Genomic DNA, 22739 nt, shown 5'->3' with positions numbered 1-22739 from the left:
GTGAACCCCACGCAGTCCCCAGTTTCCACAATCCTCGACTACCTCTGGTACCTTAAACAGCAGGACCTGGCAACTTCCTCCTTAAAGGTGCACTTAGCGGCCATTTCAGCCTTCCGGCCAGGTGAAGGTGGCCGCTCCATATTTTCTCATCCGCTAGTCGCCAGATTTCTTAAAGGACTGAAGCGACTATACCCGCCTGTACGCCGCCCTGCCCCTACGTGGGACCTTAACTTAGTCCTGAACAGGCTCATGCTCCCACCATTCGAGCCACTGGCGACATGCTCGCTCACACACCTATCATGGAAGACAGCTTTCCTGGTGGCCATTACATCGGCCAGACGGGTCTCAGAGCTGAAAGCTCTCACAGTGGACCCACCTTACACCGTCTTCCATAAGGACAAGGTACATCTACGACCCCACCCGGCGTTCCTCCCTAAGGTGGTGTCCACCTTTCATACCAACCAGGACATCTTCCTTCCCGTCTTCTTTCCGAAACCACACTCTTCTCGGCGGGAGCAACATCTACACTCCTTGGATGTACGTAGAGCGCTTGCCTTCTACATCGAGAGAACCAAGGGGTTTCGGAAGTCCCCTCAGCTTTTCGTAGCGATTGCAGAACGCATGAGGGGACAACCTATATCCTCTCAGAGGATCTCCTCCTGGGTGACTGCTTGCATCCGCACATGCTACGACTTGGCTCGTGTCCCATCTGGCCACCTCACAGCACACTCCACAAGAGCCCAGGCGACATCAGCGGCCTTCCTGGCGCACGTGCCTATTCAGGAGATATGTCGTGCGGCGACCTGGTCATCGGTACACACTTTCACCGATCACTATGCGTTAGTAAGACAATCTAGAGATGATGCGGCCTTTGGCGTAGCAGTTTTAAATACCGCCACATCTCGCTCCGACCCCACCGCCTAGGTAAGGCTTGGGAATCACCTAACTGGAATGCATATGAGCAATCACTCGAAGAAGAAAAGACGGTTACTTACCTTTGTAACTGTTGTTCTTCGAGATGTGTTGCTCATATCCATTCCAAACCCACCCTCCTTCCCCACTGTCGGAGTAGCCGGCAAGAAGGAACTGAAGGGTGGCCGGGTCGGCTGGGATATATATTGGGCGCCATGGCGGCGCCACTCCAGGGGGCGCCCAGCCGACCCGACTGGGTTGCTAGGGTAAAAGTTTTCCCGACGAACGTGCACGCGGCGCGCGCACACCTAACTGGAATGGATATGAGCAACACATCTCGAAGAACAACAGTTACAAAGGTAAGTAACCGTCTTTTCTCTAGAGGCAGAGGAGGGAACAGAGTGTGTGTGGCTTGGGTTCACTCCGGGGGCTCTCCTCAGCAGTCTGGCCACAGAGAGGCCCTGCTGCTGGGTTTGTAGTTATGTTATTTTAGTGCTGGTTTGACAGCCCTGGGGACGGAGATCCTTCTGATCCACACAGCTGGGAGTGCCAGCTGGCTTTGTCAATGAGGAGGCAGCATGGCCCTGCAGGTAGGGCATCAGAATCAGGGTGGTTGGGTCCTGTTTCTCACTGTCATTGATGTGCTGTGTGGCCATGGGCAGCTTGCTTCGTGCCTCAGTTTCCCCACCTATAGCATGGAAAGAAGGATACCCCTGCCCTTCAAGAGCATGAGTGGGGAGAAGTTACATTAATGTCAGCAAAGACAGAGTGCACTGTGTCCCCTGAAATTCACACATACTGCGTTTGGTCTGCGGGAGGATCATTCAGAGCAACCCCATGGGTCTGATGTTTCTTGCTCCTTGTGCGCTCGTCTACACCAGTGTGAAGTGGGTGTGAAACATCACGACTGGTGCAAGGCGGGATAGGAGGGGATCTCCTATGGGCTTTGCACAAGTGTCCAGGATGCCCCAAGTTAGGGGAGAATCCAGTCCCCTGAGAGGAATCCACTAGTCTCCTTTGGGATGGGGCAGCTGATGGAAAGGGGTCCCCCTACAGGCGGCTTCCCATGGGACCTGCAGAACCAGCAATGGTGACTCTGACGTCCCCGCCCCCTCCTGGAGATCAGAGTGGCTGGGGCTGGAGGGGCAAGTAGTTGGAGCACAGTACCGTTCCTCACCCCCACTCTCCCGCATCTGGTGTCATACAGGTCATTACAGGAGGGGGGTAAATTAGAGCAACCCTGGGGGCTGCCCTAGCCTGCACCAGGGGTCACACCAGCTCCCGGCAGCCCCTGGGTAGGGAAGGAGCCAGCCACACCCCCTTAACCCCTTCGCTGGTATCATGGGTCTGCGTTCCTGAGCTGGGGATGTTACAGATGTTGGCTCCCCACCCGCTTCGCTCTGGGATGAAGACGAGGTGCCCCATCCAAGGGCCGGCTTAGTTGCTGCTTTCAGCAAATCCACTTTGGTTTGCAGTTCAGCACATACTGTGCCAGGAAATTCTCCACTGCTTGGTTTATCAAAAACCTCGGCTGAAAAAAAAGAGGCATTCTTTTCCCCCAGCCGAATGGCTCTGGTTTACTTGAAGCTTTTAGAAAATGATCTTATTTTTGTCTCTGAAAATTACCTGCAAGGAGGTGAGATCTTACACCAGACTGGCTGCATCCTGCCCTCACTTACACCTGGGGTGACCCCAGTGCCTTCTGCTGTGAGTCAGTGAGCCTTCTCCAGCATTAGCCAGCAGTTTGCATGTTCAAGGTTCATCCCAGGGGAAAGGAGATAGCAACTGACTTCACAGGAGAACCTGAAAGCTGAATTTAGCCTGGATTTTTCTCATTCCTCAAAATCGGAGGAACGCTTCACAGGCATCAAAGGCTGGCTGACTAGGAATATAATAACTGGCAGCCAGGACTCCTGGGTCCCATTCAGAACTTAGCCATTGACTCCCTGTGTGAACTTGAGTGAATCACTGAGGCCAGTATTTTAAACAGTGACCTGAGATCTTGTGAGCGTCACTAGCTGGGTCCCTGACTCTGTCCACCTTAGGGCTGGGTTGCAAAGGGGCTTGGATGGAGCAGTGGGTGCAGAGCATTTCAGGGACTCAGGCCCCAGGTGTCTCTGCAATTGGGCAGTTGCTTTTTAAAATGCTGGCTTTAACCGCTCTGTGCCTCAGTTTCCCCACCTGTAAAATGGTTGCAGGATGGTGGCAGGCTTATTTAGTTAATTGCTGTCAGGCACTTAGGACCCATCAGGTGACAGCTGCTACAGAAAGACAAAGGATTATTAATAGCTAATAATTATTTCCAGGTTGCTACCCACAGGTGGTCAGCAGGTTGGATCAATCCCATGTCTGGTGGCAGCACATGCCTGTCAGGTCTTGCTGGCTGCCTGCAGGACAGCGCTGTTTAGCACTCATTCTAATTAGCTCTTTTTAAGTCCCAGGAATGGCCTCTAATGGGATTGGAGCCTGATTTCCTGCCCCTTGCTGGGCGACATGCTGTAGCCGCCCCAGTAGTGATTGGCAGGGCTACACAAGGTGTTGGAACTGCAGAGTTTGCCTCTTTCAGACCATATTTATCAGAGATCTTTGCCTGGATCTGGGGCTTGCTTTCTTCCCGTTACCTTTGTGGAACCGATTACTTTCATAAGCTGCTGAAAAATTCAAGAGACAGGAGATGCCGCCTGCCACGATAATTGATCTCGCATTGTCAGTTCCAATGAGCCTGTGGCGCCCGGGTAACTTTTTGCAGTTGTGACTGATGTCTGTAATGCTGGGCTCAGCTGTAACAGGCACTGTGGGAAACAAAGATCCACAGCGCATGGCCAGTTGCCTGAGTGCTGCCACAGCTATGCAGATGTGCCGCGTTCACAGCTGGAGACATCTCATCTGTGACCTAAGGAGTTTCCTGTCCTGCAGGGAGCTCCCACGCTGGCACTGCTTGTCTCAGGCCCTCTTGTATGACTTCTGACATGGAAAAGGAATCCACAAGTAGGCTTGGCAGCATCTATCTGTCCTGGGCATATCTGAGGCTAGCCAGCTCCAGAGCCCAAAAGCACTCTTCGTAATAACAGCTCACGGCTGAGCCTGCTGCCCAGGGCCGGTGCTTCCATTTAGGCGACCTAGGCGATCGCCTAGGGCACGAGGATTTGGGATGACGGCAGACTGCTCCGGTGGACCTCCCGCAGGTGTGCCTGCGGAGGGTCCGCTGGTCCTGCAGCTCCGGTGGAGCATCCGCAGGAACGCCTGCGGCAGGTCCACTGGAGCCACGGGACCAGCGGACCATCCGCAGGAACGCCTGCGGCAGGTCCACCAGAGCCGCGGGACCAGTGGACCGTCCGCAGGAAAGCCTGCGGGAGGTCCACCGGAGCCGTGGGACCAGTGAGCCGGCCCTGCGCCTAGGATGCCAAAAACCCTGGCGCCGCTCCTGCTGCTGCCTGCATTCTAGAGCAAGAGAACAGAACCAGGGCTGCATCTACGCTGACAGCAGCATGCCCCAGGGAAAGGCAGGCTGCATCCACACTTGTCACTGTGGTGTGTGGCTACACACGGCAGTGAATGGCTCTGCCAGGGGCAGGCAGCGGGGAATAGCTCCCAAATAGCATCGTAGCTGTGGGAGGCACTGCTTGGGTGTGTACAGAGCTCATGGAGGATATTTGTCTTCGGATTCAGAAGCTTAGGGCACCTTGCTCCCCTAGGCCGTGTCTCGCCATCTACGCTGCTAGCTAGGCCCAGCATGGCTATACTGTACACACTACCCCAAAGCGTGAGCCGGAAGGGAGGAACTTGTGAGTGAGGCAGTGGGCTTGGAGACCCCAGTTCAGTGCCTGGCTCAGCCACAGACTCCCTGTGTGACCTTCACTTCACGCCTCCATCCTACCTTGCGGAACTGGGATAATAAAACATCCCAGGAGCGCCGAGAAGATCATCCCATTTATAATGTTTGTGAGGCACTCGCTTACTTCGCAGAAGGGGCATGTAAACAGCAAGGAACCGTGGTCTGTCTTTTTAAATCTCTGCCAGCGCAGTGATCTTTATAATACCCAACGGGCATTACTATGAGGAACCTGCAGACCGGACTCTGAATGCCCCCAAACAGTTGGGCTGTGGAGTAGGACGGTCCCTTATTAACTAGACCCCCCACTTGAAAATGTCTGCCAGCATCGAGAGCCCCCAGTAGCTCATTGGGTCCCAGCAGGCCTGCACTGCAACTGAACAATACTTACATTCTTTAGTGCAGCACACACCAGCAATAGTGGGTCTGATTCTGAGCCCACTGATATGAATAGAAAGACACTTCCACTCCGCACCATTTGACTACAGTGGGCTTTGGAGCGGGCCTATAAATCAAGACACGCCGGGGCCTGATTTTTAACAAAGCTAGACTTATAAATGCATGTGCATCTGTGCACCATATGCAGATCAGGTATTGGCACAGGCATATGGCCAGTTATGCATCTCACTGGTCACACATAAGTACCCAGCGCAGATGCATAGTCATAGTAATTGCACATGCAAATTGGGTGCACAATTACACTTGCATTCATGTGCATACATTTTCAAATGCGAAAAAGACCCTCCGTTTAGAATGACAATCCTGCAGAAACTGAGCTCTGTTTACATCAGCAAGGTTAACCTGTGGGTGTCTTTTTCAATCCACTGCTGGAGTTGCAAGTCCCTAAAACTTGCCTGGCCAGTTTTGCATCCAGGCTGTGTAAAATTTATAGACTGATGTGAGCTGAGGTTGTATCTATAGCCTGGGTTGGTGACAAATGCTGTCTGGTTTTTGTTTGCATTTCTGTGTTGCCTTCCAGTTGAGGCTTTCAAAGTGCACGTGGCCTAGTGGCTAGAGCAGGGGAGTCACTTCACAACTCCGTGCCTCAGTTTCCCGGTATGTAAAATGGGGGTAATGCTATCAACCTCCTTTGTGAAGCAGTTTGAGATCTATTGGTGAAAAGCCCTAGATAAGAGGTTTCTAACCATCAGAGCAGTGAAGTTCTGGAATATGTTTCCAAGCAGAGTAGTGGGGGCAAAAAACCTAATTTGTTTTAAGACAGCTTGATAAATTTATGGAGGGGACAGTAAAATGAGGTTGCCTACCATGGCCCATGGCCCATCCTTGAATGTTATTAGCAAATATCTCCAGTGGCCAGAGAGGGGACTCTAGAGGGGGAGGGCTCTGAGTGACAACAGAGAATTCTTTCCCAGGTGTCTGGCCCACATGCTCCAGGTTTAACTGATTGGCATACAATATTTGGGATCAGGAAGGAATTTTCCCCCAGGTCAGATTGGCAGAGACGCTGGAGGCTTTTCGCCTTCCTCTGCAGCACAGGGCACGTGACACTTGTTGGTATGAACTTTACTAGAGTAAATGGTGGATTCTTTGTCACAGGAAGTCTTTAAGTCATTATTTGAGATCTTCAGTAATTCAGCCAGAGGTTAGGGGTCTGTTACAGGTGTGGGTGGGCAAGGTTCCGGGGCCTGTGATGTGCAGGAGGTCAGATGATGAGTCTAGAGAAACTGGGCCTGAATCTCCAAGTGATACTTAGCTGTACCTGGGCCCCATTTTATTTATTTATTTATTTGGACTCTTCCTGGCTGTTTTGCTGCTTTACTTTCCTGTTGATCTCCATTGACCAGGGAGCTTCCCACTGGGCCTGATCCTCAGTCACTGAAGGCAGTACTGAGCCCTGTGTTTTCAGAATCCTGTTTGATGGCGTGAGGCACGAGGAGGAAAATGCTCCTTTGATGTTAGTAAATGGAGCAGCAGCATGTGACCTCATCAGCAGGGCTCCATGAGCAGCAAATAGGGAAGCCAAGCCATCCTCTGGGTTCTGCGGAGTGGGCCTCAGGCGAGCTGGGTCCAGTTTCCAGCATTGCAACAGCCCTCGGGCCAGTCAATTTTACGTCTCTGTAGGATGGGAGATAATTCTTCCCCCACCCTTTGTCTCTTTAGGTCCTGATTCGGGAAAGCACTTAAGCATGTGCTGCCGTGCTACCCAGAACAGGGGTGCTTTCCTGACCCGGCACCTTAATTATATGGCAGGACTGCCTCTTACTATCTAGGGCGTGTCTAGTCTATGATGATTGGGTGTATTTTGAAATGCGTTAGCCGGAGCCCTGCTCTCAGTCATGGCAAATCGGTGCGGTTGTAATGTAGATAACCAATAATAATGTGCTGGGTGGAAATGCTCACATTCCCTTACAGATCGCTTGCGAGCTGACAGGCACTGGGCATTCACCATCTTTCATTTTTCTATTTGAATCTACCTTTGGTGCTTCTATGGTTTCCCTTTACTGTAGTATCTGAGCTCCTTGCAATCTTTAAGGTACTTATCCTCACAGCACCCCTCTGAGACAGGGACCTGCCATTATCCCTGCTTGCATTCTGTGAAACCAGCTCCGTTCATTTAGGAAGAGGCCCAAGAAGAGAACAAACAGTTAAGAAAGGGGTGAAATGGATTTATTTTTCAAATGGGCGGGGGGGGGGGCACAGGTGGAAGAATCACATCTTCCTTGTTAGATATCAGCAGTACTTTAGCGTTGGTGTTTAAAATTCCCTCACTCCGGTCCACTTCTGTTTATCATACCATTTCATAATTTGCAGATTGCAGTGGCTGGAGCCACCTCCCCAACCATCAGAAAATCATTATCCAGGAGAAAATACTTCTAATGTTAGGAGGTATTTAAAACACCCAACCTCTGGGTGGACAGGGTTAAAAAAACCCAAACCATTTGTGGTGGTTATTTTTAATGCTCCAAGTTGAGACATAAAAACTGAAAATGCAAAAAAATGATCAAAAGCGCAATCAGCAACGAAGTTGCAGCTATTTTAAACCTCTCGCATTTCCCTTTATGTTTGATAAGCTTTTCTGTCCTTTAAACACAGAAGCAAAGCCCCAGCCATGAATGTAGCTGTTTTCGTTAGTAAGAGTTATTCCAATCCTGCCTGAAATCCAGGTCTATTTGGTTGAAGTGACAAGGAGTTTCACTGCTCCACTAATTTCTAACCCTAACGCTATGGGGTAATCAGTGCAATTGCAGGGACAGCGGGGAGCGTTTTAATGAGCCGTGGCATGTTCAGCCCACAGTCAGCATTAAGCGATGCAGTGCAAGGAAGCTTTTGGCAAACACTGATTCACATGGATTGTGGTTCCTTGAAACCGCACGTTATCGGCCCGATCCTGACACCGTGCCTAGGCAACGTGAACAGCAGATGTTCAGCACCTCTTTGGATCAGCTCCTTCCTTGTAAAACGATTACATCCAAAACGGTTTTGGTGTCTGATCCATGAATTAATCAATGTAAACCAACCCATTCATCTCAATGGACTTTGGGTCAGGCTCTGATTGTATATTTTGATTTGAATTTTTAGGGAGCAAGGTTCAGATGCTGCCAGCTGGAGGGTTCTTGTTCCCTTAAATCACTGTTCACTAAAGTTTCCCAAGAATTAACTTCTTAACATTAACTTAGGACCCACAAAGGTCAAATGGTTGAGACCTCCCATTGATTTCATTGGTCTTTGAATTCGGGCTTCCGTTCAGTTACATTGATTCTGTGACTCAGCTTACACATCCAGTCTCAAATATCTCATGCTTTGTAAGTTGACTTGTTCATTTTATTTTTAACATTTACCTGTTCTCCTTTTCTTTGGGGTTGGTAGATAATATTGAGTCACCGTTTGTGTTGTTTTGACATGCCTATCTGTGCTTTCAAACAGAAATATCAATGACATTTTATTTGTTAAAAAGCAGTTTATAGAAAGTGAAGATGAATGTAGACATGCTGTGCATATAAAATAAATGTACCCTCGGTAAAAACCTACTGACATCAATGAAGATAAAATAGCGATGAATTTGGCCCATTTATTTAGAGACCCAAACAAAATTACATTACTCTCAGTTGTTAATTTCTTAAAAGTAGCATTTTGGTTGTTTTTTTAATTATATTTATACAGATTATACAGATATACCAACAGATTGTTTTATTCTAGAGTGACCAAACTTTAAAGGGATGTTTTCAATTTAAATTTTACCCTAAAATTGAAGGGCAAAACAAGATTTTATATAGTCTACGCCCCCTAAGAAATGTTCTCAGGGCTTCAAACAAAAATTCTGGTGGAAACAACTAAAACCAATGAGTATTCCCTTCCCGAAAGTCAAAATTGCATACTAAGAATCTTTAAGTGAAATTGACTATAAATAAAAATTAAACTGACTTTCTTTGCTTTTCATTCTGCAAACTGAGAGAAATGCAGAAAGTATACAAAATGGCAAATGGAGCAGACTTTTAAACTTCCCTTTTTAATAATGAAAGATGCTGTTAGTACCATAGGGAAAGGCATTTGTTTCTGTACAACGCATGATTTTTAAGTTGTTGGTGTTCCTTTACATAGCGCTTCCCGTTTTCTTGAAGACTTGTTGAGTAGCAGACGAAAGAAGCAAACAGTGGGAATCTAAACACTCAGCACTATGCTGACAATGACCAAGAAACAAGTTGCTTTCAAAAGTCTTTTCCCCCCCCCCCCATAAACCACAGACAAAAACACATCCTAGGTGGTCAAAGAGGCAAAGCAATTGAATTACACATGATTGTTACACTGGGATAAAAGCTGCTTTGAATTGCCCTGATTGATCTGGCTAGAGTCAAAATGAGGGCAGATCCTGCAGCTTCAGTATTTGTACCTTTGAAAAGCCAATTTGGCGAACAGCGTAACAGGAGACTAACAAGTGGATGGACATATGGGAAGGCAAAATAATGGTGTATTATAAATACTGTGTAGATGTGAACTGAAGTAAGGCCGTAACTCCATATGGCATATTGCTGATCTGCAGTTGGTCCATGAATGACAATAAGATTTACGAGTCAGACCATCTGAGCAATTTCATGCCAGCAGTGAGGGTGGAACCAGATAGAACTGGATTTATTCAGATCACCTGCTTCTTAGAAAACAATAAGGCAGCTACCAACAGCTGTCCAAGTTGGGATCATTGTGGCATTGCCACAGTTGACAGCTCTGATACCTTCCCTTAAAAGATTTAATGCTGCCATACTTAAGGGGAAAATAATGCCAATTCCACCACTGGTGTGATTGCGGTTGTCTATCCCTATTAATCAATCCCGTTGATCACATTACCTTGAGTATAGGTGTGTGTGGGTAGAAACCTGAGGAAAGAATGCAAAAGCTGTATTTAATTTAATCTTTATTCAAATGCACATTGCAAGCTGTTGGGGGCGGGGAATACTTAAATCAAATATAGGTATGAAAAAAACCCTATAATTTCTGTCTCATAATAAGTGGGGTTTTTGTTATTTAATGTGTATACTAACCCTGGGCTGATATAGGACCATGTAACAAACACAAGGCCTTCCAGTCCTTACTCACATGCATAATCCTTGCCCACAGAAGTAACCCTCTTGGCACCGCTTGTTTGATTACGACTGGCAGGATGTGGCCCGTAGCTTATTGCAAGGCTGAATTCCTCAGCACTGGTAAAGCATTTCAAGATCTTAGGAAGGTGCAAAGCATGATTGATCAGTAATGATTATTTGCTCCTCTTAGTTTCTCTGTAATCCTAATGCAAGGAATCAATTCAGCTGTGATTTATCAATGGCGGCTGCAGATGCTCGGAAGAATTAGCTTTAGTATTAACAAATCGCTTGTTGCCATATGAGATCGGAAGCGTGCACCGATAATCTGTTGTGAGGAAATGTCACAATATATACATCAATCATCCCAATCGCTCTCTGTCAAACTCCAAACCCAACTGTATTTTTCATGACACAGTGTGATGCATGGCCTTTAAATTACACAGCTGTCTGATAAATCCAAGGGTATGTCTACACTACCCGCGGGATCAGGTAATGATCGATCTATCGGGGATCGATTTATCAGGTCTCATCTAGACACAATAAATTGATCCCCGAACGTGCTCCCTATTGACTCTGGAACTCCACCAGGCAAGAGGCAGAAGTGGAGTCGACAGGGGAGCCAATCTAAGTCGATCTAAGATACTTTGACTTCAGCTACACTATTCTCGTAGCTGAAGTTGCGTATCTTAGATCGATTATCCCCCCCCACTCCAGTGTAGACCAGGCCCAAGAACGTGGCAGAACCTGGCAGCAGTTTGACGTTGCGTATCACTTTAACTGAAGTGAAAAAATGCAAACAGATTTCTGGGCTCCCCTTTGATTATACACGATGAATACCTTTGAGACTGGTGTTTGTGGATGAGGAAGAGCACGGGGCAAAGAAGACTTGTAAGCAAAAATACTGATGTGCGTTTGTGGCTTTGCACTTACAGAGGAGAAGGGTTTTTTTTAGTTTCATTTTGTATCTGACTTTTGAGTAAATAGACTTCACTCACAAAGTGATGCTTCTAAACCCCTCTTTTTTCCTTTTTTTTTTTTTTTTGTTTTGGACCCCTGGCAAATGCACAACCATGTAAATACAAGGGCAAAAGCATTTGTGTACTAAAGTGGATTTGTCGGACATGCTGCATGTCTGTAGATTTTGGTGGCTTTATCAGGCATCATTTACTAATGCAGCAGGGAGCAGATTTTGAATATAAAGTAAACCAGTGGAAATGAAGATACGTGGCCCCTAGAAACAAAGAAGGATGATGCAATGGTTTGGGTGCTAACCTGGGACTCAGAAGACCTGGGTTCTATTTCCTGATCTGCTACAGGCTCCCTGTTTGATCTTGGGCTTGTTCTCACTGAAGAGTAAAGCCAGGCTCTTTGTTGGGTGTTGCTCCTGGCCATCTACAGAAACCTCTGGCACAAGTGTGGTGGTGTTTCAACCTGGCTACCTGTCCTGGTGGGGCTATAGAGTAAAGCCTGAGTGTTGCTTTCACCTGGCCACTTTGCAGCGAGGATGCAGGCTAAACTACTCAGTGCTGATAGCCATCCAGTGCCTTCCCACAATTCCCCTGGGTGCCCAGAAGGGCAGGAAAGTTCTCCCACAATTCCCTGGGAAAGAATCACAGAGCGGCTCAGCTCAAGGCAGCACAAACAACTGAAGTGCTAGCACCTCCTCTGAGTGAGCACAGCACCAGTGTGGCTGCTCACCCCCAGGCAGGACCACCTAGGGTGCAGATCCCCTCAGTTAAATCTGCAGCGCAGACATAGTATTAGTGTCTCTGTGCCTCAGTTCCCCATCTGTACATTGGGCATAATATTCCCACTCTGCCTCATGAGGTTCACAAGGATAAACACAGTGATGATTGTGAGGTGCACAGACACTATAGCAATGGGGCCTCGGACAGAGAACTGTATGTATATATGTTTAAACATATCTGCCAAGTCTTGTGCAGCTCCGGGTGTGATATTCAGATATTTAATTAACTAATTGGCATAGAACCCTAAACTTCAGCTTCAAGCACTGGAGGCTTTAGTACCGGTGAAAGGCATTGGTCCTTTGTCTGTCTACAGGATAGCAGCCAGGCAGGCTTCCCACATGTCCTGCTCTCAGCCCTGGTCTGGGAGAAGGAGTTCGTCTAAAGGTAACAGGTGCAGATCAGTCTCCACAGCCCATTCAGGACTTGGCCTCTTTATTTCCTTGGCCACTTAATGCAAAGCCTGGTGGTGAGTTTGTGACAAGGGAGACAACTGAGACCTGCCAAACTCATCTCATGCAGGGGCTACCTGGGGTCCTTCAGAGGGGAGCAACTTTTAATCGCTGTTGAGCTGGGCTGGATTACAGGGCTCAGAATGTCATTAGCAAAGCCTGGGGCCAGGTAGGCAAGTGTCACATTGCCCCGTTTGGGTCACCAGCACGGCTTGAGCCTGGGAACATACACACTTCCAATGTAGTTATACCCTAGGGTTACCATATTTCAACAATCAAAAAAGAGGATGGGGGCGGGGGGGAGCCCCACCCCCATCCACTCCCTCCTACTTCCCGCCCCGACTGCCCCACTCAGAACCCCCAGTCCCCTCCTGGTCCTTGTCCCCTGACTGCCCCCTCCTGAGACCCCCCCGCCCTAACTGTCCCCCTAGGATCCTACCCCCTAACTGTCCCCTGACTGCCCCAACCCTTATCCACAACCCCACCCCCAGACAGACCCCCCGGGGACTCCCACGCCCCATCCAACCACTCCCTGCCCCCTGACAGCTCCCCCCAGAACTCTTGACCCATCCAACCCTCCCCTTGCTCCCTGACTGCCCCCTTTACCATGCCCATGCTGCTCGAGCTGCTGGCTCCACGTGGAGCCAAACCAAACAGGCTGCCCCACTGCCGAACACACAGCCCCTCCCCCACAGAGTGCTGAGGCAGTGGGGGGAGGGGCTCTGGCTGCTGGAGGCCAATGGGAGCGGCTCAATCAGGCCCAGCTGCCCTATCGGCCGCGCCGCACTCTGCATGGGGAGGGGAGCCGGGGGAAATCCCAGACCTTCCTACTACCTTATTACCAATTCCTCCAAGACGGCTATTTAAAGATGAAAAAGCCGGACACGTCCGGGGAAATACGGCCGGACAGTAACCCGATTATACCCTATCTCTGCGGTTGCATGCTTGAGTTCCATCCGGCCTCTCACGGGTGATTTCAAAACCCCTCCAGCAACATGGCCGCGCACTTCGCTTCTCGAACAGCCCGGCAGTGGGCGGAGCCTGCCAGGTTGAATGTTCTGAGGCCTAGAGCTGGGCAGGAAATGGGTTTCCCATCCCACAAGCATTGCTGAGATTTCAAAAAACAAATTCCTGTGCTGCAGAGGGATGGAACCGAGACCTTTTCTGCTAGAAAACAGGGAATGAATGACATAGCCCAGTGGCCTCACATGGGAGACCTGGAGTCAAGCCTCTCCAAATCAGACAGCTTTTGGGGTGTGAATCTGGGTCTTCCACATCAAATCCTGAATTGAAGGGATTAGATCCTGAGTCACCTACATCCCAGCTGAGTGTCCTGACTGTTGGCTACTGGGAGGGGGGGCTGGCTTCTCATAATCATGGGCGGTGTCAATCCTGCATTTTCAGAGAGCCATCATATCTAGCCTTTTGTCTGATGGTGAGGGGCCTGTCTCAATCTCAAAAGCACAGACTCTTGCCGGGTTTAAAGCAACAACTTTGCTGCAAAACTCTCTCTCCCTCCTCCCAAAACCAGGAGCATGCAAGGCCAGATCCGCAGCTGCCAAGTTTAGGAGATCGACTTGGGACATTGGGAATTTGCAAAGGATATAATGAGTTTCCCCAAGCAGCGGCAAGGGGTAGGATAGGGAGCCATGCAAGACTTGGCAGCTGCGAAGCTGGGTAGGTCGGGAGGTGAGAGAGCGGCTGGGGTACTGGCGTGTGTCTGGGATTGCTGGGTGGGCTCTGGTGCTGGCAGGGTGCTTCTTTCCCTCTTCCTCCTTAGAGCTTGGCTGAAGAGAGCCTGACAGAGCTCTGCTTTGGCTGGTGGAAGCCCTGTTGAAAATGTGTGTAGCCCTTAAAGAAGCAGGACGTCCTTCAACATTTCTTTCTGTTTCCTCTTTGTTTCCCCACCCACTATGGTGTGGAAATACCACCTAGGCAGCTCCCCACAGCCCAGACTGTGCGATAGGCCACTCCCATTTCAAAATCCCCCGAATCGGAAAACACGTTACACTATCACATGACTTGCTGGTGTTCTCGGTGTGGGACCAGAGGGCTAAGGACCCTAGGCCATGTCCTGCATAACCCTACCAGCAGGGCTAGAGTGAGCATCACAAAGTTGGGCCTTTCCATGTAAACCATCAGCAGACCCTGCTTTAAAGTGGCTGGTTTCAGGTCCAAGAACTGCGTTGCTTTTGAATGCTAGTGCATGTGATGTGCATGCATCCCTAGGCCTTGTCCAAAGCAAGACTTGGACTAGTTTTGGGGCAAGGTATGTTGCCTTCTGCTGGGTCAGGGCTATTGTGCTTTCTCCAGCAGTCTCTTGTATGCACAGAAGATGGGGAAATGGTAGTATAGCTCTAAATGGAGAAGCAAAGCAAGATGTGAGACTCCTCTTCATTGAGCATACATTGACTTGTTCTGTATATATCACCAGTCCTTAGACACAATGACGTCTAGTGGTTAGAGCAGGAGCCTGAGAGTCATGAATCTTGTTTTCTCCTCCCACTTCTGCCCGCCCCTCCCCCCCCGGCTCACTGCTCTGCTTTAGACAAGTCTGCCCCAGTTTTGTACCGTTGTTTTCCCAGCTGTCAAATGGTGATACCTGCAGGAAGGGCTTTGAGATCTGTGGCTGACAAGGTGCAGTGGAAGTTCAAAGTACTGTAGCATGACTGTGATAGAGCCCCCACTCAGAGACTCCTTTTCCAAACACCCCTGGGCAGGACCAGCACTAGGGTTTTGAGCGCCCTAGGTGGACGGCAATTTCACCGCCCCTCGCGCTGGTCCCGTGGCTCCGGTGGAGCTGCTGCAGTGGTGCCTGCGGGCGGTCCGGTGCTCCACGGCTCCGGTGGAGCTGCCGCAGTGGTGTCTGCGGGAGGTCCACTGGAGCCACGCGTGAGGAGCCGACCGTCTGCAGGCATGGCTGCGGCAGCTCCACGGGAGCTGCCTGCCGCCCCCTCCGGACACCCTGGGCTGCAGGCTGCCGCGGCTGCTCCCTAACCCAGAGTCAGGGTGCCTCCACGGCAGCCGGCAGCCCGGGCTTTCCCTGGGCCAGGGGACCCCCGCCCCTGGGCTGACAGCTGCCGGGGCAGCGCCCTGACCCAGGGGACCCCCTGGACTGCCGGCTGCCGCGGCGGCGCCCTGACCCAGGGGACCCCCTGGGCTGCCGGCTGCCGCCGGCAGCTCAGACTCCCTCTCTGTCCCAGCAGCAGCGGCTGCTCAACCATTTGAAAAAAAATTGGGGGGCGCTTTTTGGCACCCTCAAATCTCGGCGCCCTAGGCAACCGCCTAGTCCGCCTAAATGGTTGCACCAGCCCTGCCCCTGGGAGACTTCAGCGCAGGAGCTGAATTTCAGAATGGGCCTTTTTCTCAATAACAGGCTCAAGCAAAACCTATGTCCGAACCCCCGAGTGTTTGATAAAGCGAAGGTCTGAACTTTGCTGGTGAGGGCGCAATAAATGTCCGGTGGCTGAAGATCTATAGGCATTTCCATAGAAAAAAACAGCGTTACAGCACTGCTGTCTCCAATCCCTTTGGCACTGGGCTTGCTAGCTGCTGCAAAACACACGGAGGCTTTACGAATAACAATTTTTCTTTTAACTAGGGGCGATGCATAAACTTCACTCGGGTGAAATCAGACGGAAGCACCACCCCATACCGCCCACCGCCGAAGCATGATGCCACCCCCCTCAACAACGCTCCGAGAAACACCTCGCCTTCGGCCTCTCTGCAGCCTCCTTCCAGGCAGCCGCCTCCTGGACCACCCCCAACCCGAGTGCCCCCAGGACCTCCTCCAGCGCGCCCGCCCCCACAACCCCTGGCTTAGAGCGCGGCAAAAACCAAGATTGCTCTCTGCTGAGCATGGCATATTTATTGAGGCTTGGTTTACAGTCGAAAGATAGCGAAATTTGTTGCTGGTCAGCAAAAAAAAAAAAATGCCAAGCGTCAGTTTTACTGTATAAATATATTTATGCCACACGTGCTGAGTAAACATTCAGTGGATAATTCTGGAGCTACTGGATGTAGAACAAAACCGAAACAATCATCTAGTCACAGTAGCAGTGTTTATATAGTTATATATACACACACACACACATTTTTTGGATTTATCCACACATGACGTTTGTATGACATTATATGTCCTATCATACATGAAAACCCGAGCCAGATACACATGCATCAGTCAGTTGAAAGGTGCCACCTGCAAATGAGTTGGGTAAATGTAGGGAATTGAAAGTTGCTCTTCTCCCCACAAACACAACGTGAACGGGGAGCTGTGATTACAAGGGATCATTCTCCTTGGTTTGTTCTGCAAGGGGAATTTCCCTGGATAACGATAACAGAGCAAGGTGAGCTATTCACCATGCAGTTCCAGTGATTTAGGGTGTGGAATCTGCCCTGTGTTTCCCCCCCACCTCCGAGAAGCTCAGTTTTGAAACCAAAATCTTTGATTTAACTAGATTTGGCCTTTGTTCTTAATTTCATCAGACATAGGCTGTAAAGGCTAATTTGGGGTTCTGAAAACCTCAGAGTGGGGCAGATCTTTCCAAAGTTCAGGGGAATGTGGAAAAAAGTTTCTAGGTTTTTTGCATTTTTTAATTTTCATTTACATAAAAAGGCCTCTCACATGGAACAGAAATATATGTCCCTTATATGTGACTGCTACTGTATATAAGTAGCATGTTTGATACATCAGACATACGTGGGAACACACAGGGATTGATCCCATGTCTGTTTCCCATAGACTTCACTGCTAGCAGGAGCGAAGGATTGAGCTCCTTTATGATTCAGATGAAAACACATCTGAGTCCTTTTATATATCAGAGATCCCCCTGCCCTCAATATGGAACATTACTAACTAGCTGTGTGTATAAAACATACAGAATCTGATCTGTCAGCGTGGGCTTTTCTTTTGGTTTTTATTCATGCCAAACCTGTAGGACTCCCAAACTTTAATGAGCCTCAGTTATGTCTGACACTAAGCATGCGTGTAGGTGGGGAATATCTGACGTGGGATTACGGGGTGCCTCATGACTGGGGCTTGCTAAATGCTAAATCCTGAGTGGTTTGTACCCAGCTCATCCCTAGTGAAGCAATATAACTCTCCCCATCCTGTATTATACTGCATCAGAAAGGGTGTCTTCAGATCCACGTGTAAATGGTATTACTGGAGTCGTAGAGAGGATGTCAATGTTGCATCATAGAATCGTAGGACTGGAAGGGACCTTGAGAGATCATCTAGTCCAGTTCCCTGCATTCATGGCAGGACTAAGTATTGTGTCTTATTGGCATGGTCTATCTATTTGTATGAGGGAGCAGATACAACCTTGCACCTGTTCTTGGCCATATAATCCCAAGAGGAAACTGTAGTAATGTCTTGCATTTACTTTCGCTTTATGGCATCTGCACTCCTGGTGCGACATAAAGAGGCCTTAGGGTAGATCAGAATCAGGCTTGTTTTTTTCAGTGGAAACACCCAGTTGCAGAACCCAATAACTAGCTCCCACCATTCTATGCTGATCATCATTACAGGCTGTGTGTACAGAAGAGGGATGATAAAGGGCCCAACAAGGCCTAATTGGTAAAGACACGCAGCGCTATGGCATGCTGTTGGGCCATAAACTCATCTCACAGGAATCAGGGTAACTCTACTGAAGTCAGAGGAGCAGCACCCATTTACACCAGCTGCGGATCTGGTCCCATTGACTACACTGGAATTGCTCCTGGTTTAGACCTGAAGAATGTGGTTAACTTTAGGTCTGTGATTAAATTCCATTGAAGTCAATAGGATTATTTGCATGCTCAAACTGGGGCCTCACAGTGCACTGAGAGGAGAATCAGGTACATTACTTATAGCTCGATCCAGTCCTACCTCCCTTACTCCACATGAGTGCGGTCTGCCGAGTTGGCCCCTATGTGGCAGACACAGAGGGAATGGCTTGTGTGGGTTAACATCTCCTATCTGGATTACTCCCCCTCCATTTAAAGCATTTGCTTTGAGAGCAACAGTGCCATATCTGCAGCCAATGTGACATCTAATTAGTCAGCAGTTGTTCTCACTGCTTTGAGTTGAAAAGCAAAAATAATGTGTCTTATTCTCCATTTCAGTTATGGCGAAACTCCATTGCCTTCAGCGAAGGGGACTGGATGAGCCGGGGGAGAGTGGGCATGGGCTGCCAACTCTTTCATAGCAAGACCATCCATTTAGCCCAGACTGGTAGTGACTGGAAGTTGGTGTTGCCTGATATCTCTTTGGAGGTCTCTCTGAAATGAGTTGGTGGGTCTCAGCCCAGCCCCTAGCAGACAGGTGTCTACATCACAATAAACAGTTGGCATTAACCGCCCCTGTTGTTGGCAATCTCAGCAGAGGCCGATAATTGAAATGACAAAGGATACTGAACATCCCTCCCAGCCTCAAGTGCTGTCATTGAGATCTGGCACATTGGTGGCGAAGCTTGTGCGGCTACTGCCTATGCATATAGAAAGGACATTAGTGTTGTCAGACCTTTCACCAACACTTAATTCACCACCGGGGGGGACTGAGGTACTATTGAGACCCACCGTGCTGGGAGCAAATAACAAGCAGGGGAACTTAACCTACAAAAATTGGTTCTATTTATAAAGTGTTTCTTGATGGGCCAGGACTACTGTTAGCCAGTGAGAAAAGCAGCCAAATTCTGTCATCGCTTACTCCTGTGTAAATCCAGAGTAGCTCCAATGACTTTTATGGGGTCACTGCAGATGTACACCCAGTGTAAATGCCAGCGGAGTTTGGCCCAGGGATCTGTGTTACATATGTCAATACCTAAAGGTTTTTCACAAGCTATTCAAACAGCTGACTCATCTGCAGATTGACAGGTATAACAACTCTTTTATCTTTGCAAATGTGTCTAGTCTTGGCTGTGCAAGGAATCCATCTTCAGTAAACTCATGTGCACAGCTGTGCTAAATTCACCTCTGCATTACTCAAGCTTCACACTGCTCTGACTCCATCTCTTCTAAAACTACCCCAGCATACAACTGGAGGAGAGCAGGGTGTTTCCATTAGTATCCATGGCTAGAGAGTTAAATTCCCAGGAAATCGCTTTTCGTTTGTATTGCAAACCTGCCCCTGCAGTGTCTGCAACCCATGCATTACAGCACTGTGTGAGCTGGACAGTGAAATTGGTGAGAAGCAAAAGGGAAACTGACCAGTGTATTTTCATTTGTTCGAGCTGAATGCAGCACTAAATGTAAACCTAGGGCACTGGCTGCAGAAAGGACATTTGGACTTGGACAAATCTTTTCCATTTTTATTATTTCAGGAGTTACAATAATACAGGTGAAGCAATTTGGCTTTTTTGTAGTCTATTGGGTCAGAGCCTCGGCTGATTTAAATTGTTGTTGCTCCATGGACTTCAATGGAGCTGTGCCACTTTGCACCAGCTGAGGATCTGGCCCAGGATTTTTAACCTGACGGTGTCCCTTTCACCGGCCTGACAGTTAAATATGCTATTGTTGTTTTCGTCTGTATGTCTGGCCATTTGTGATTACAGTGCTCCATAGCAAACACTGTCAGGAAGTGTTTCAAAGGGAACGATTTGCCAGTACTTGGAGCCTCCAGTCTCATTTTTACCCGTGCACCGTGAGTGTCTAATGCTTTCCCTGGCATGATTGGAGAATCTGGATTTGGGAGCATCTGGCACACACTTAACACTGGTGTAAACAGTAATGCAAAATGCAAAGCAGTGGAGAATCAGACTCCAAGTTATCAGGATTCATCCAAGACCATTGTGGTTTAGGCTATTAAGGGCTGTGTACCAACCTCAGTTCATGATACATCAAGATCAAGGCTGTGGGTCAAACAGTCCTAAATCTAAAAAGGTCAGCTCCTATTATTAGTGAGTGAGCTCAGTGATGGATTGATGCATGAACTGTACCAGTTCAGATGCACATGCTCCTGTTGTTCTCTAAGCCTTTATATTCTTGTCATGGCTTTTGTCAATGTGATCCGCACCATTCTTTGACTTTTTCATTTAAAAAAAGCATTTTCCTGAGAAAGCAGCCCAGCTTCTGTAAATATAGAGAGTTTAACACAGAGGAGACAGGACACTTCTGGACTTTACTGCTGGACAGTTAGAGTAATTTATTAAAAGGGGCTTAAGGTGAATAAATACAGGTGGCCCAGGATGCTATGCATGGGAGTGTGGTAATACAGTCTGGTATTCTTAAATTGTTCTCTGTAGCTTTGGGAAACAGGAATTATTGGGTACTGGTAGTACATTTAGACATTTGTTACTGATCTGATGCTTTTGAGTAATGCAAAATGTAGGAGAACCAGGAGATTTCTAACTTTTAACAATGCTTGAACAGATATGTAGATAATGATAGATTTACATTTTGGAGAAGAGAGAAATTGCTTGGTTTATAAGTGAAAACAATGTACTGTACAAATATTTTCTAGAAAGATGTACGCTCTCAGAAGTAGGGGATGTGGGCTGACATGACAGCCATAAAACGTTGGGGACAGAGGAAGCTGATGGAACATGTTGGATTTCTTATTGCTAAAGTTTAAAGGGGTTCTTCATGGGGGTTTGTTGCCAGTACATGTGGTACAACTTTCTGTAACTAACATGCTGCTTCCATGTTATAATTGTATAACCTTATGCATTTTGTGCACCTGCTCCATTTCTCTGAAAAACTCTGCAACAATAATATCTACATGCAAATGTGGGAAATGTAGCCAAAATCTCATAATCCAACGTAATGTAGTCTTAATGGATTTTAAATCAGCAATAAAAGTGCTTAACGGTTACACATTAGAGCGAATGATTTCACTCCAAGGGACTTTTTAAGTAGCCACAAGATTATCTGACCCTTTAATATACTGTTCCTCACTAAGCAGCAAAGAATCCTGTGGCACCTTATAGACTAACAAACCTATTGGAGCTTTCGTGGGATGCATCCGATGAAGTGGGTATCCACCCACGAAAGCTCATGCTCCAATACGTCTATTAGTCTATAAGGTGCCACAGGACTCTTTGCTGCTTTCACAGACCCAGACTAACACGCTACCCCTTTGATACTTGTTCCTCATTAGTTCACTCATGTTATGGGTAGAGCAAGAAACTGGGAGTCAGGGCTCCTGAGTGCCAGCCAGTGCTCTGCTGCTGTGCAAAGGAGTGTCCTGTCTCTGAAGGGACAGCCAGGTGCTCACAATCACAGCAGGAGATTCCCCGCTTCACCCTAGGGCTGACTTATTTAAACAAAACCAGGGAGCTAGAAGCTATCCAGGTTGTCAGGTGTGTGTGATCTCCCTCTCCCTGGCTACAAGAGACTAACCTGAGCAAGCAGAGACTTTCTCTGAGGACTTGGGCAAGGAGCTTTGAAACTGAGGCCTCTGAGCTTGGATTAAAAATGCTGCTGCCACGAGACTTTAAAAGGACACACGTCTATTTTGGTTGGTTGTTTTTGGCTTCCCTTGGCCCTGATCCTTTACAGAGGGAATATTTTTTTGCCCTAACTGGAAAATAAGGTGGGGTTTGCCTGCAGTGCCACACCTGATCCCATGGGAGTGTGCAGGAAAGGCCCACACCTTTACATACTGACCCAATGGGCAGCTGTGTGCCAGCTGCTTGTTCTGTGACCCTCTTTTCCCATTCCTGAATGGGAGTGACAACCCTTGCCTATCTTGCAGGGCTTAATTACTTAGGAGCACGTTCTGATCTCATGTGCATGACTGAAAATTCAGAGTAATTCCACTGAAGTCAACCGTCACAGCAGTTCACACTCAGGTCACAACTGCAAGGGTATTTTGCTACCTTGAGGGCTTGAGGTATATTTTTAACAAAAAAGAAAGCTGAGATTCTGGAGCATAATTCTGCAGCATGGAGCGAACTCTAGGGCAAATTCTACAGCTGTTGGATCACGGGACGCGCAGGGCTCTTCCTGTGGGGGAGATCTTGCTCAAGCAAAGCTCCCACTGATTTTGGGAATCTTGCCTGTGTAATGACGGAGGGATTGGCCCTATAATTTCCCATCCCACGCAGCCTAGCAAGCCCTTTATTTTCTTGCTGGGAGCATTTCCTCTGAATCTCTTTGTGTCCCTATGGGGATAGAGACAGGCTTTAGCAGAGATGCAGCGGAAGTAGAGAGGTCATGGGGATAGGCCACAAAAATCCTCAAGCCAGGCAGGCCACAATGACTAGCGATCAAGGCTGTGGCAAAGCTGCACACGGTCCGCACGGCATGTCAGCCACAGCCCCGTATGGAATGAGAAGGGGGA

The 22739-nt window shown here is 48.4% G+C and overlaps 1 protein-coding gene across 1 annotated transcript in view; it reads left to right on the top strand.

Moving 5' to 3' along the window:
• Positions 1 to 18207, top strand: part of ANTXRL (ANTXR like) — an 80036-nt gene extending 61829 nt beyond the window's left edge. Inside the window, exon 18 of the mRNA XM_050960162.1 lies at positions 16080 to 18207. Coding sequence (XP_050816119.1) covers positions 16080 to 16301 — 222 coding nt within the window. The 3' untranslated portion in view covers positions 16302 to 18207. The remainder of the gene's footprint in view (positions 1 to 16079) is intronic.
• The last annotated feature ends 4532 nt before the right edge of the window (positions 18208 to 22739 follow it).

Source organism: Gopherus flavomarginatus, chromosome 6 (assembly GCF_025201925.1).
Source record: "Gopherus flavomarginatus isolate rGopFla2 chromosome 6, rGopFla2.mat.asm, whole genome shotgun sequence".
Taxonomy (NCBI): domain Eukaryota; kingdom Metazoa; phylum Chordata; order Testudines; family Testudinidae; genus Gopherus; species Gopherus flavomarginatus.
The sequence above is the reverse complement of the archived record's forward strand: the minus strand, read 5'-3'. Positions and strand labels throughout refer to the sequence as shown.